The sequence below is a fragment of the Podarcis tiliguerta genome (assembly GCF_965153285.1).
Source record: "Podarcis tiliguerta genome assembly, chromosome: 12".
Taxonomy (NCBI): Eukaryota; Metazoa; Chordata; class Lepidosauria; order Squamata; family Lacertidae; genus Podarcis; species Podarcis tiliguerta.
Genome location: NC_139545.1, coordinates 45,310,810 through 45,324,303, shown reverse-complemented (window position 1 = coordinate 45,324,303; position 13,494 = coordinate 45,310,810). Strand labels below are relative to the sequence as shown.

At 40.4% G+C, this 13,494-nt stretch overlaps 1 protein-coding gene across 5 annotated transcripts in view; it reads left to right on the top strand.

Moving 5' to 3' along the window:
- The window catches only part of WDR37 (WD repeat domain 37), a 50,643-nt gene that overhangs the window by 32,233 nt on the left and 4,916 nt on the right, over positions 1-13,494 (top strand). For all 5 annotated transcript variants that reach the window (XR_014503674.1, XM_083406577.1, XM_083406575.1 and 2 more), the window contains one exon: positions 13,096-13,230. Coding sequence is in view for 4 of the 5 variants with exons in the window: in XM_083406577.1 (XP_083262703.1) it covers positions 13,096-13,230 (135 nt within the window). In the remaining variant the exon portion in view is untranslated. The remainder of the gene's footprint in view (positions 1-13,095; positions 13,231-13,494) is intronic.

The following is a 13,494-nucleotide window of genomic DNA, read 5'->3' as shown; positions in this document are numbered from 1 at the left end:
GGTCCATAGGTTTTCCATTCCTGGCCTAGGGCCTGTCCAGTATTATAGCAGAAGAATTTAACAGAAGGTTTAGTAGAGACTAGGGATGCTCATATGTAGTTGATCTTGTTTGAAGTATTTATATTCTGCTTTTCATTTAAAATGATTGCACAGCAGTTTAAAAAACAAAATACAGTATATAAAACATCATAATAGGATTCTGCTCAATATACCCGCCCCCCTCACTCAATCCCAGACTTGTGCGGTAGTAGGGATCTCTGGACTCCTTTAAAGGTCAAATGGTGTTTTCCTAGGTCAGCTGCCATAATCTGCTGATGAGTGCTTATCCTGGATTTTGGCAGTCCCTCAGATAGAGGCAACGGGGACAGATCTACATGAGTCTGCTCAATTTCCGAGGGATAATGTGGCAATCTTAATGTTGCAGTGTGTGCTGCGACTTAGGTTCAGGTTACCATGTAGCAAGCAGTCAGAAGCATATTAAAAAAATTTTTTTTGAAGATCATAATGATCCTCCCCAGATAAAAAAAGAGGAAAGTGTTGGAACTGCTCAAATTTCAGCTGGAAGATACTATCAAAACAAGGAGCACATGGTATGCAAAAGCCCTGCAATAATTATTCACAGTAGTAGCAACAAAGGATTGAGGTTAAATGTCAAGTGAGTTGCCAGGGCTCACTTACAATGGGGTGGTTGGCAGGAAGACTAGAAGTAAAGGCAGTAGAATCACATGTCCTGTGGTGTTCTTCAAAGTCCATGAAGGATGTAACATTCAGAAGCATAAACCTTAGAAGTGTGGGATCCACCCATTGACTCTCAGCATGCCACAGGTCAGCACAAGTAATTGACTAATCTGATGTCCTGCTTTTCCTTTAGAGAGTTCAGATGAGCTTGCCTGGGTCTCCCACTGGTCTTCTATACAGGCACTGTACAAGTTGTAGCAAGAATATTACTTTGTGCAGGCTGCCTTAAAGAACTGGTGCTGAAAGATCTACAGTAATTACATTTTTGATTTTAGGCTTAATTCAAAGGGCTGTTTTTGACCCTACACAGCTTAGTTCCCACTTGGAGAGTATGCGGAAGACAGCCCTGGGTTGTTTGACCCTTTAACTAGTTCTCTTTTTCTCTCCCATAAAAACCACACTCTCTTTTAAAGTGTGCTTGCAGTTGCAGATTAAATATACAGTGCAGGTGGATGCTTCTTAAGTTGCTCTGACTGTTAAGACTGTTCTCCTAAGTGCTATAACTGTACCAACTGCCACAGAGTGTATGACAGCTCTTGCAGTTAACCCATTTCATGTGCATTTTGGATGCTAATGTCCCACAGATCATGCCTATCAGCAGGAAGCTTGTATAACCCCACCTCCCACATCTTAAGATTGTCCAGATAAATTCTCTCTGCAATCTGAACTGTGGTGCCTGGCCATGCAGGAGCCTTCTTGGTGGTGGTGCCCAACATACCTTCCCAGGAAGTTTCACCAGCTCCTCTGTCTTTATGACCTTCAAGTGACAGGTGGACACCTTGTTTCAATAAGCTTTTAGCTGAACTGGGTTATGCGCTAGAGTCCTATATCCCTGTTAATTGTTTTTATTTTGTATGTAATATATAATTGCATGTTCCTGTAAACTGTCAGCCTTGCTGTAGAATGGCATTTAAACTTACTGAATAATAATAAATAGTTTAAGGAATGAGAGGTGTCAACATTTCTAGGCATCTGCTTTAGATGAAAAAGCTAGGCTCCCCCCCCCCCCCACCTGTAGTTTTTAGTGCTGCTTAAATTAAAAAGCTGCTTTGTTAGCACTGTAATTAGCTGTGTAATTACCTTTCGGACAAATTGAATTCCATAATGGCAACTTTTGACACCAAGAAATAGAGGTGAACGCATTAAAAACAACCCCTTTCTCTCATAATTTTCCGTCTATTACCAGTCTATTAGCATCCCACAAATGTGCTAGAGTTTCCTAGCAGGTCTAGCCATAAGTAAGGAGTACTGCAGATCTCCATATACATAATTTCTTTTTCTTTTTAGTTAGCCGCATCATCTAGCCAATGTGGATTTTTGCTTGTAGTGAGGGAGGCATCCACTGATCAGTGCTGAGCATGCAACCCACAAGTTAGTTGTACAGTGGTTATCTGTAAAGTGGAGTTTCGGATAGTCAAAACATAGCATTGGCCCTTATTTGGAAGGTCCCTCTGGAGTCAGTTTACTGTTTGACACTTTGGCAAGGGTCAGCATGAGTATTGGGAAGGAGGATCATATCCTTGGTGTCAATTAAATGTCCCTTGTGCTGTCAGATAGCTGGGAACCATGGGCATCAAACCATTATTTAGTACACTACAGACAATGTTGTTGATTGAGACCAGCATATGGTCCCGGAAGACTCCTTAACAGAACCTTAAGAACCTACAGAGAGTTGTCCTCTTTGCCTTGATTCTTCAGACCCAGTCTACCTTTGGTGAAGTTCTGGGGAGCATGGACTTTAATCAGAAGACCATTGAAGACCTAGCCTCTTCACCTGAAAGAACCAACAGTGGTTAGGGCATTTTCCTGAACTTGTGACAAGGATTCTAAAGCTCCGTTTCATTGTAAACATAGTTTTCCAGTTTTTGTGGCTTCTAAGGGGAATTTCTATGTAAAACATAATTGAGAATACTCAATAAAAAAGGTGTTAGTATGTTAAGAGGTTGATAGGATTCCTGCATTGCAGGAGGTTGGACTTGATGACCCTCAGCGTCCCTTCCAACTCCACAATTCTATAATTTTGTGAATACTTCCATTAGTAGAAATGAATTTTTATGCTAACAAGTATCTTTGTGCCTAACTTTCAAATTTATCAAAGCTCTCCACCTCTCTTACAACTGCCTACTTGCGTTGCCTACTTTAGCTTTGTGTGCTGTGAACACTATTAATGTCAGTGCTTTAAACTTTCTGCCTAGGATATTCTACACGGCTTAAGAGAGGGACTGTGAGAGTAATGGATTGTGTGCTGTGTGTACTGTCTTCAGAAACCACCCAGGTTACTATATTTTTCGCTCTATAACACGCACCTGACCATAACACGCACGTAGTTTTTAGAGGAGGAAAACAAGAAAAAAAAAATATTCTAAACGAAACAGTGGATGTATGATTTTTGTGGTTCATGCTGTGGCCACAGACATGTGATCTGACAGTGAGTTTGGGGTAGCCCAATGCAAAAATCCCGAGGATCCATGTGGATCCATGTTTGTAACCACGTTTTTGCACCACTGCAGCCCCAGGCAACAGTGGGTGCATGATTTTTTTGGTGCAAACTGTAGCCATGGACAAACTATGTGATCTGATGGTGAATTTGGGGTGACCCAGTGCAAAAATCCTGAGGATCCATGTGGATCTGTGCTTTGTAACCACGTTTTAAGTGGGGAGGGAAGGAAAAGCACTCAAGGGACAAGGAACACGCGTGGGGTGGGTGGAGAAGGATGCTGCTAATAATGCAGAAGAGGGGTTTAAGGGGAGAAGGCTCCTCTCCTCTCCCGCTTTGCTCCTTTAAAGCAAGCAGGCTCTGCTTCTCTCCCTCCCCCCCCCCCCCCCGCTAGTGCTATTTAGCGAGCTGAGTGGGGAGGAGAGAGGGACAGAGAGCCTCTTGCTTTAAAGGAGCCAACCGCACTTGTGTAAGCGGCTCCTCTCCTCTCCTGCTTTGCTCCTTTAAAGAAGCAGGCTCTCTGTCTCTCTCTCCTCCCCACTCAGTGGCTCTTTGCTGTTTCAAAGCGAGCCACGGAGGAGGGAAACATTCGCTCCGTAACACGCACAGACATTTCCCCTTACTTTCTAGGAGGAAAAAAATGTGGAGCAAAAACTATGGTAACTCTTTAAGGTTCTCTAGAAATGGCAGGCTAAAAATGAGATTTAGCATGTGAAGCTGGAAAATAACATTTGTAGCAAAGACTCAAAAGCTGGTTTCCTTAGAAGCTACAAGTGATTATAAGCAACTGATTATGTCGGTGCTCCAAAAGTGTTCTCTCCCCCCTGCCCCGATCAGATGAAATTCCTACTTGAAAAGCACAGCTTGTTGCATTTTTTGAGCTAGTAACATCAAAATTCCCTCCAGTGATTCCAGTAAAGTGGAAGCTACCGAGGAAACAATTTGTATTGTATGCATGATCAAGATACTAGATGTATACAGGACAAACACTTTTTTATGGATTGGCAGCCTAGCGATATTTGGTATCACCTGAAGGAATAGTTTGACAGTAACTTTAGTGATCGTTTATCTCCAGACAACATTCTTTCATTTTGTTCGTGGCTGTCTGCTTCTTTATCTGTAGCCCACTATATCAACGAATTAGGAATTTGCCTTTAAACAGGGAGTAGTCATGTTAGTCTACAAGCGAAAAGTCCTACACACCATCCTCATGATTCAGATATACATCCTCATGTTTATCTTTCTCTTCATCTGTTATCACTTGATGGTGTACAGCTCAGTGTGTACGTAGGCACTCTGAAAACTTTTGTAACAAGCTTTAGCTCTTGGGGTCAGGAAGACCTTTGGTGGAAATAAACACTAGATTGCCTAGTTGAGTTATTTCCTCCCGTGATGGCTGGAACATGTACACTTGAGGCTTGCTCTCATCCCAGGCAGAATCCAGGGTCAAGTAACAACTGAGCTTGCTTATGTTTACGTGCTACATGGTAGTTGATTCACACCCAAAGATGCTATATAGAAGACAGGTTCATAAGTTTTCTTTGAGCCTCTCCAGGGTGCAATAACACAGCACATTCAATAGGTCTCTATTTTCAAACTAAATTTATGAAATTAGTTGTAACTCTTTTAAAAGTTTTTATAATGAAGGAACATCCTTTTAATTAAAGATGCATCTCTTCATTCTAAAGGGATAGTTCCGTTAGATAGTAAAGATCTATCGGTTTTTACATATATTGGATATATCTATATCTCTTTTATATATATATCATTTTTTATTAAGTTTTACACAAATATCTCCAATGATACAAATTCCCAATTGACATATTTTCAGTTTTAGGACTTCCCTCAACTTCTCTGACAATCATCCGTATTTAAAATTTTGTCTACGCATTCCTCAAACTTAGTATCGCCTTTTTTTAAAAAAAAAATCTTAATAGCCTTATTTACATTTTTGCAATATTCCTTATTTTCTTCACAAAGCTTCTTTAAAACCAACTAGCGTTGTTTGCTCATCACATACACTCTTCAAATATTCCGAAAATTTTTTCCAGTCCTCAATGAACTTGTGATCTCGTGGATATCTAATTTTCCCGGTTAACTTATCCAGTTGTGCATAGTCCGTTAGCTTCATTCTCCATTCCTCCAGAGTTGGTAGTTCTTCCTGCTTCCATTTTTGGGCTATTAATATTCTTGCTGCTGTTATCGCGTACTGAAAGAGTTCACAGTCCTTTTTGTTTGGATATATCTGTATCTCTAATTGATTAGATCCCTTCCGCAAATGGGTGGCACTTCCCAGTGACAGAAGCACTGTTTCACACCTCATGTAGAAAAGTAAAACTAAAGACAAAGAATCTAGCACAAGTGGAAGCTGAACTTGCCTGTGTCAATCTTGCACTGTGAAGCCTCGTGTTGAGTATTTGCAGAGGAGCTTTTGCTTCCTCACAGTTCTTTGGATCCAGTCTGATTATTCTGTGCCTATTTACTCCATTTTAATGTGTGTGCATATATATTTTCTGTTGTAAAAAAAGCAGATAACACAAAATATGTTTGGTACATTAAAAAAAACACCTAAGTGATCTATGGGACCCTTAGGTGCTTTCATCCAGTTTCTTCTGTGAAATTGTGCAGTTTTCTTTGTTCTGAAAGATAGGGCTGGCATGTTTGCTGCCCCAGACAAGTGGGAAACCGCAAAATTTCAAGCTTTTGATTTACAGATTTACAGATGCAACCTATGCTTCTACAGCTGTGGTTTAAAATTAGTTAACCAATCTGGGTTGAATAATCTGGATGTGTTCCAGCAGATGGCGCCTTAATTCTGTTTTTAAACCTGAAAAACACTATCTTTAACATTTCAGGCATACGCAGTTTCTATAAAGAATGGGAAGCTTAGCTATGTAGACTATAAAACAAAGCAGTTTGCGGTTTAGTTTTTTAAAATTTAAGTTACAAGGTTTTTTTTCAGTAAGATTTTTCGGGTGCCTTAGCTTAAATTTGTATGTTTTAGAAACACATATTTTTTCCCTCTAGATAAGAAAGATCAGCATGAAGGATTAAGTGCAGGTAGAAAATGTTTGTTTCTGTGGCTTGGTGACACTTGATGTAAGAAAGTGATGGTTGGAAACTTCCACATGATACTGGTGTATGTAGTACTTCAGGATTAAAATATAAAACAAGGCTTGACATGGCAAGTTTTTCAACACTGGATAATAAGAGGGTGTTTGCAAGGGAGAGTGTGACTAAGGCTAAGAAAATTCAGCTGTGTTTATTCTTGCTAGAAAATAAGGATACCAGGATGAGATTCTGTTTTTTAAAAATACATCTTACTAATGCATGTTTACTAAGAAAGGACCAAAACTGGAATCAGAATTTGCATTGCAATCCTAAACATTTCTAATCAGAAGTAAGTCCTATTGAATTCAGTGGGGCTTATTTCCAGTTAAGTGTGGTTATGATTGCAGGCTTAGTTGCTTTGAAAAGGGAAATTCATACATAAGCTTCTGCAAACATTTTAACATTGTAGGCCAGGAAGCTTGTACACGGTAGAGAAATGCAAGATTGATGCCCTGATCTTGGGTATAATCACTTGGTCTCATTGAATACTCTAATACATAAGTGCATGTGTACTCAAGACTGAATTATTGTTTGAAAGCAGTGACCTCCCCACAAAATGTGAGTTACTCATCTTTATCTGTGGGGTGAAAAATCTATATTTAAGACTTTTCTGTGACAGGAGTAGTTAGGGAAGAATGGTGTTTTTCCTTAATGACACATACATGTTTCAGTTTATCTTGAACAGTTGCCTGGTCTGTATGGTATAGTAGCTTGTAAGTAAAATCCTAATGAGACTTTGGGAACCTTGGCATTTCTTAGATTCTTGGAAAGAAAACCCTTTAGCTTAGATTTATGCGGAGGTAGATATTCAACATTTAAATCCCATTTCTTCCTCTGTATCCATGCATATAACAACAGCAAGGCTTTGGATGTGCTTTGACACATGTACACATGTATTGACCTAACTGGCCACAGAAGGATCTGGAGCAGTGGGAGGCCAGGGCAGTGGTCCACAGGGCAGTGTGGTGTAGTGGTTAAGAGCGGTAGTCTCGTAATCTGGGGAACCGGGTTCGCGTCTCCGCTCCTCCACATGCAGCTGCTGGGTGATCTTGGGCCAGTCACACTTCTCTGAAGTCTCTCAGCCCCACTCACCTCACAGAGTGTTTGTTGTGGGGGAGGAAGGGAAAGGAGAATGTTAGCTGCTTTGAGACTCCTTAAAGGGAGTGAAAGGCGGGATATCAAATCCAAACTCTTCTTCTTCTTCTTCTTCCCACCCAGTCTGATTTCACTTCCATGGAATAGGTGACAGTAGGCCTCTTGTTACTGGTTCTCTACATATGCTGTGTCAGATATAGGACATATGTGTCCACATCTACCAATCTGCCTAGAATGCTTCATCAGCGATGGCATAGCTCTGTGCATTCCTCACCATTACTGCGTCCTTTGATAACAGAATATAGCCAACTTACATAGGAGCTTCTTGTTTTCAAAAGCCCCCATTCATTTTAACGATGATTTGGGGGTGGGGTGGGGGTATATATTCTGATGGTTGGCAACTTGGTCAGGCTGACTTCCCCCCACTCAAGAGTTCGTCCTCATGTTTCTCCCGCCCGCCCGCCAAATGTTTCTGCATGTATTCTTCACCATTAGCATTATGTTTCTGAATGGCTAACTTTGCTAACGTTTGCCATTTGATCCATAAGGATTTCTTCATGCTAGGGAAATGGTCATTATTCACGAACTACCATTGAAACCAGTTGCAATCTCTGCCTCGACACGTTAGCATTTTGCAGCAGGCATACCTCTTCCCAGAATGTAATGGATTTATCTGGTTCTCTCTCCACCCCACCCCCACCCCCACAATGCACCGGCAACCCTCTCTAAAATATCGTGCTGTGCGAGTGAAATGGGCACTGCAGTGTTAATTTTTTTGAAGCGCTTCCAAACAGCACACCGCATCAGCATTTCATGGTCCAGCATTCTCTGCATCATATTTTTTTTCCCCCATGAGTGTGAAATTTCAGCAGATTGTTATGCAAAACAGTTTTGTGTCTCTGTGTGACTGGGGAGACAGCTGTTAGTCCTAATGAGGAGTGCTAGCATTACAGTATTTCCGTTGATTGAGACCCACGGAGGGAGCAGAATGTTCCAGATCAGGCAGTGGTGTGTGGTGAAAAAGTGCCACTCTGTCAGCTGGAAGTGTATGCTCGGCTGCTCTCTACGACAAGATAAATGAGTTTTGCCGGGGCTTGGCAGAGTCTGAAGTTTTTCCAGAGAATGGTAGTAGCACACCAAGTTCCCTGTGGGGGACCCACAGTTTAAGGGTGTCGTGAGATTACTGTCTCTTTGCCAACTTTTTTTTTTTATGCCCAAAGATACCTGTCACCCACTCGTGAGTTATGAAAAGCCTAATGTCTTTTAGCGTTCCATTAACACAGAGTCTTAATGATCTTTTGTTGACATTTTTCATTAATTTAGCCAAGGGGATGTTAACCACCGTTTTAAGTTGGCCACGGTTGCTAGAGAACCCAGCATTGAGTGAGAAGAAAGTGGGGGAAATCTTAATTTACCCTCTGTTCCCCCAGTTCTGTATTTAAATGTTCCAGATTCGGCACAGATTGAGCTTTGGGCAGTATGTGTTTTGTCAATAAACCTCCACACATTAAATCAAGTGCTTTACTTAACCCCCTGCTTTCCATTGACTTTAGAGTTAAAGCCTCCAATTTTGTCCATATGTATAAAAGTTGGCCTTGCTCCTGTATTGTTTGTTGCAGGAACGGCAATCTTGTAGTCCAATATCAAAGAAAGCTACCTGTTAAACTAGCTGAAAGGTGTAATCGGTTTGGGACAACCATGGCAGTGTTGTGCCATGAGGTGCCATTTGTGGAGGACCTAAATTGAAAGACTGCTTATAAAGGAGCATGGTAATTAAAAGGTTGCTTAGATGTCTTTATGCAGTTAGTGAACAATCTGTGAGGATGTTTCCTGCTCATTGAAATAATTCATGGCAGGTGTTTGCGTGCATGAGTATATACAATTTTATTTTTTTTAAAGCCAAGTGTCTGCTGGAACCTTAACGGCTAACAAATATATTGGTTCATAAGCTTTTGTAGGCAGGAGACTACTTCATTAGATACGTGAAGTGAACAGGGAAGTGGCAGTGGCGACTCTTACTAGGTGAGTGAGGTTAAAAATGAACATATTCTTATGCTACCCATGCAGCCATCCAATCAATTGAAATAAACATAAGAAGAGCCTGCTGGATCAAGCCAATGGCCAACTAGTCCACTATCCTGTTCTTATGGCCTCTCAAGCAGGACCCAAGCACAAGAACGCTTTCCCCTCTTTGGTTTCCATCAACTGGTATTCAGAAGCATTAGAGCCTAACCATTATGGTTAAGTATCTTCTTCTTCTTCTTCTTCTTCTTCTTCTTCTCCTCCTCCTCCTCCTCCTCCTCCTCCTCCTCTTCTTCTTCTTCTTTGGCAATCACTCGTAGCCAAGTAAGATTGTCTTCCATAAACACGGTTTTAACAATGATTCTGTAAGTGACTGTGGAGGCCAATTCCGGATCCACATGTCCTTCCATAGTGGGGACATTGGTTTCTGGATGGGAGTTGATCACGGTGTGGATTTGCCTTCCTCTTAGCACATTTCTCCCTTGCGTCCAGAGTTTGAGTGTCTTCAAAGCCCATGACACCTAGGAGTTAAGTCACTAGGTGTCAGCATGTCCAGAGCTGTAAGACTAAAAACAGCCAACTCTTGCTGGTTACAGATCAGATTCCATGATACCACATGTGGAATTATTATCTTTCTAATGACTTAACTAATCCAGCTCCCTAGTTAAAAGAAATTGCATTAGTGCATTGAGTTAGTCTTTAGATCCATAAGAAACTTTGATTTTCCTGTTACAGCTTATTACTCTTATTATTCTTAAAGACTATATTTACTCCAAAGTGCTTGCAAGGGAAACAGATTTTCTTGGTGTTCAGTTTATGAATAAAGGAAAGCTCATACATGAAGATTTGGGAGTGCTTTGGGAAGTATTTCATTTACATAGAAATACAAAGTGTGCATCCTTCAAGGTTATTCAGCTTTTAGTAATAATTATTAACAGACCATTATACTTATTGAGAGCCCCCTTTTCAAAATGAGACTCTTTAATGTACAATAGACACACACATTTACAGCCAAATCAACATACACATATCACACCTAGCTTAAGACATGGTATTTATGGTGAATAAATATTCTTGAGACCTTACTCTGGTATCTGAAATCAATGTAACTGTATTCTCTCAACTTTGAAATGAAAGCCACCCATGTGCCTTCCTATTTGCTATTAGGTTTTAGTATGTTACTGTAAAGAGGTTTGCATCACATGAAGTTTCCAGACTATCTTTTAAAGGCAGTTGCGCATTGATAGTATTGCAGCAATCTAGCTTCGATAACTGAGGCATGGATAACTGAGGCCAGGCCTGTCTCCTCTAGAAATGGTTACAGCTTGTAAACCAGTTGGCAAAAGGCAGTCCTCTTCACTTGAATATGTGAGGAAATTATTGCACCAAGGAGCACCCAAACCAACCACCCAGACCTTTAAGGCGAATGCAACCTTACCTAGAATAGGCCACAGAACCCTTACAGATTTTTAGCACTCTTGAATAGCAGCATCTCCCTCTTGTTCACACCAATCCACTTTGAACTAATGCCAGACATTGGGTTGTCCTCTCTACTGCCTCCCTGGGATGATGTTGAGAATAAGTGGTAGAGCAGAGTGTAATTTGCATTTGAATGACACTTCAGCACTTCACTCAGTGATATGACCAAAGGGTATATCCAAAGCTGCTGAGAGGTTCAAATGATTGTTGTACATTTGCCCAATGGAGAATTTCAGGAAAATAGCGGGTGGAGAGTGGCAAGCACAAATTGGAAGTAGAAGGGATTTAAACAGAACAGAAATCTGATTAGATCCAATTCAGCTGTTCCGTTCCATTCTGCTTGGAAGGGGTTCGGTGTGCATTATAATTGTAATGGTTTTAGTTATTTTTATAATTGCATATTCTATTGTTGTAACCCACTCAAGATCCTTAGGGTGAAGGGTAGATAAGAAATCTTATTGAATATACATGCATACATACATACATACAAGACATTTGAGAAAATCACTGAAATATGGCAGTCATCCATTCTAGCATACACAAGGCATCTCTGGATAAACAGGGCCTCAGAGAGCAAAAATGGGTAAAGCTTCTTTCAGAGACCTAGGAGAGACCCCCTGCCAAATGGAGCATGCAGTGCTGGATTAAATGGACTTGTGATACAATGCAATCTTACATGTTTTTAAAATCTACTTCTTCTGTGCAAAATCTTTATACTAGCTGTGTTTGATCTTCTCGGTTATCTAGCATTCATAAGATAAAGGTACTGCTAGTAAAGAGTTAATCTCTGGTCTTTTCTGTCTTTTTCAAACAACAATAACAACAACAACAACAACAACACATGCAACCTATACTGTAACCTTTTGGGATGCAGTTTGAGATGCAAATTTAAACAAGTGGGGGGGGGGGGAAAGTGTTCAGGTCCTTGAGCAGAAGAAGTTGAAAAGCAGAGAGCTTTGAATGGTTTCTTGAAAATACAAGCTTTTAAATCTTAACTAGATGAATAATTTTAATGCATGATGAAAGAATCAAATCTATTGTCGTACGTTGTGGAACAGTGAAATGCTCCGCTTGCGCGACTTATTTCCGTATGTAATGCATATAGTTTGGGAGACGAAGACGTTCTCCTGGCTGTGAATGTGTAGATCTTCCATAGATTCTGTGGCTGTTCTTAATTGCTTGTGCCTCCACAGTAGGTCAGGCGCATAGGCATCTGTAATTGGGTATTGGGCTCGGAAAGCTCAAGTGAAGACCTTTAGTTCTTGCCACATAATTACCCTGTGGCACTCGGATACAGCATTAAAAAACTTCGTACCACTGACATAATGGTGTTTGGATCTAATTAGACTTTAATTTGATGTCAATTTAAATTAAGAGGGCCTGCACATACTAGTCCATTGTGACTTGGGTAATACTAATCTCAATCAGTAGGCTGAATAGGACATGAAATCAAATTCTCACAGTACAATAGAAGTGACAGGAGCAACTTGACACCTTAAATTAAAATTACTAAAATCTGAGCAATTGATGTGCATGACCCTCAAGCTATACAGGATAGGTCATTAAATGCGATCCATAGAAATTGAGCTAAGAAGCACACTGTAATGAACCAGGGGAGGGAAAGAAAGGCTTTGTTAGCGTGCTGTGTAGGTGGAAACAAGCTCAAGGCTTTGTAGACTAGAATTAAAGCAATACCTTAAAACCTCAGTCTTTGTCCTTTCAGATGTAATAGATAACATGCTCCTGGTTTCTGGGGTTACATATTTTTATCCTCTGATCCTTGATTTGCTAATAGTAATTCAAACATGGCATTTTTTTAAAAAATCTTGATCTAGAATAGGCACAACACAAAAACATGACCTCCACTTTTTCCTTATGACTGAAGGGTGATTTTTATATATCTTATGAAGTCTCATCTCTTATGGAAGAGATCAGTTGCCTTAATTTAACATGTACTTGTATGTTAAAAATATTAAACTTCTTGATTGATAAGGGATGCTGTTGATTGATCTCGGTGCTCTGAAGCTTTTAGCTACAAACTTTGTGTTTCCAGTAGTAATTCACTTGTTAGGGTTTTAAAATCATTGGATTTAAAGTTTGCTTCTGTCCGCGCCCTCCCCCCCATTGTGTTGTATTGTAAAAGTGAAAAATGGCATGTCTATTTTAGGTAATAATGCTAAATATGGCTCTAATGTTTTCCCCCTCCCTTTAAGTACTGTGACTTCAGCTGTCTTCACTGTGGGAGACAATGTTGTTTCGGGTAGTGATGACCGTACTGTGAAAGTCTGGGACTTGAAAAATATGAGGTCGCCTATTGCCACTATTCGCACAGATTCTGCAGTTAACAGGTAAGGCCAAAAAGTCCAATTGGATAAATATAGGAGGTATTGGCTTGATTTTCATGAATTATTATTATTTTTTTGCTAATGTTAGACTAGGCACAATGGGTGCTATGTCTTTCGGATTAATGATGTACATGTACAGCAGAGTAACAACTCTGTTTAGACATCTCAGTGGTCCTGTTTTAGTCATGGGGCCTAGCTTCTGCAGAAACTATTACAGTATGTTCAGAATGGTGGTGCCCATGACATTTGGGCTCTTCAAAGAGAGAG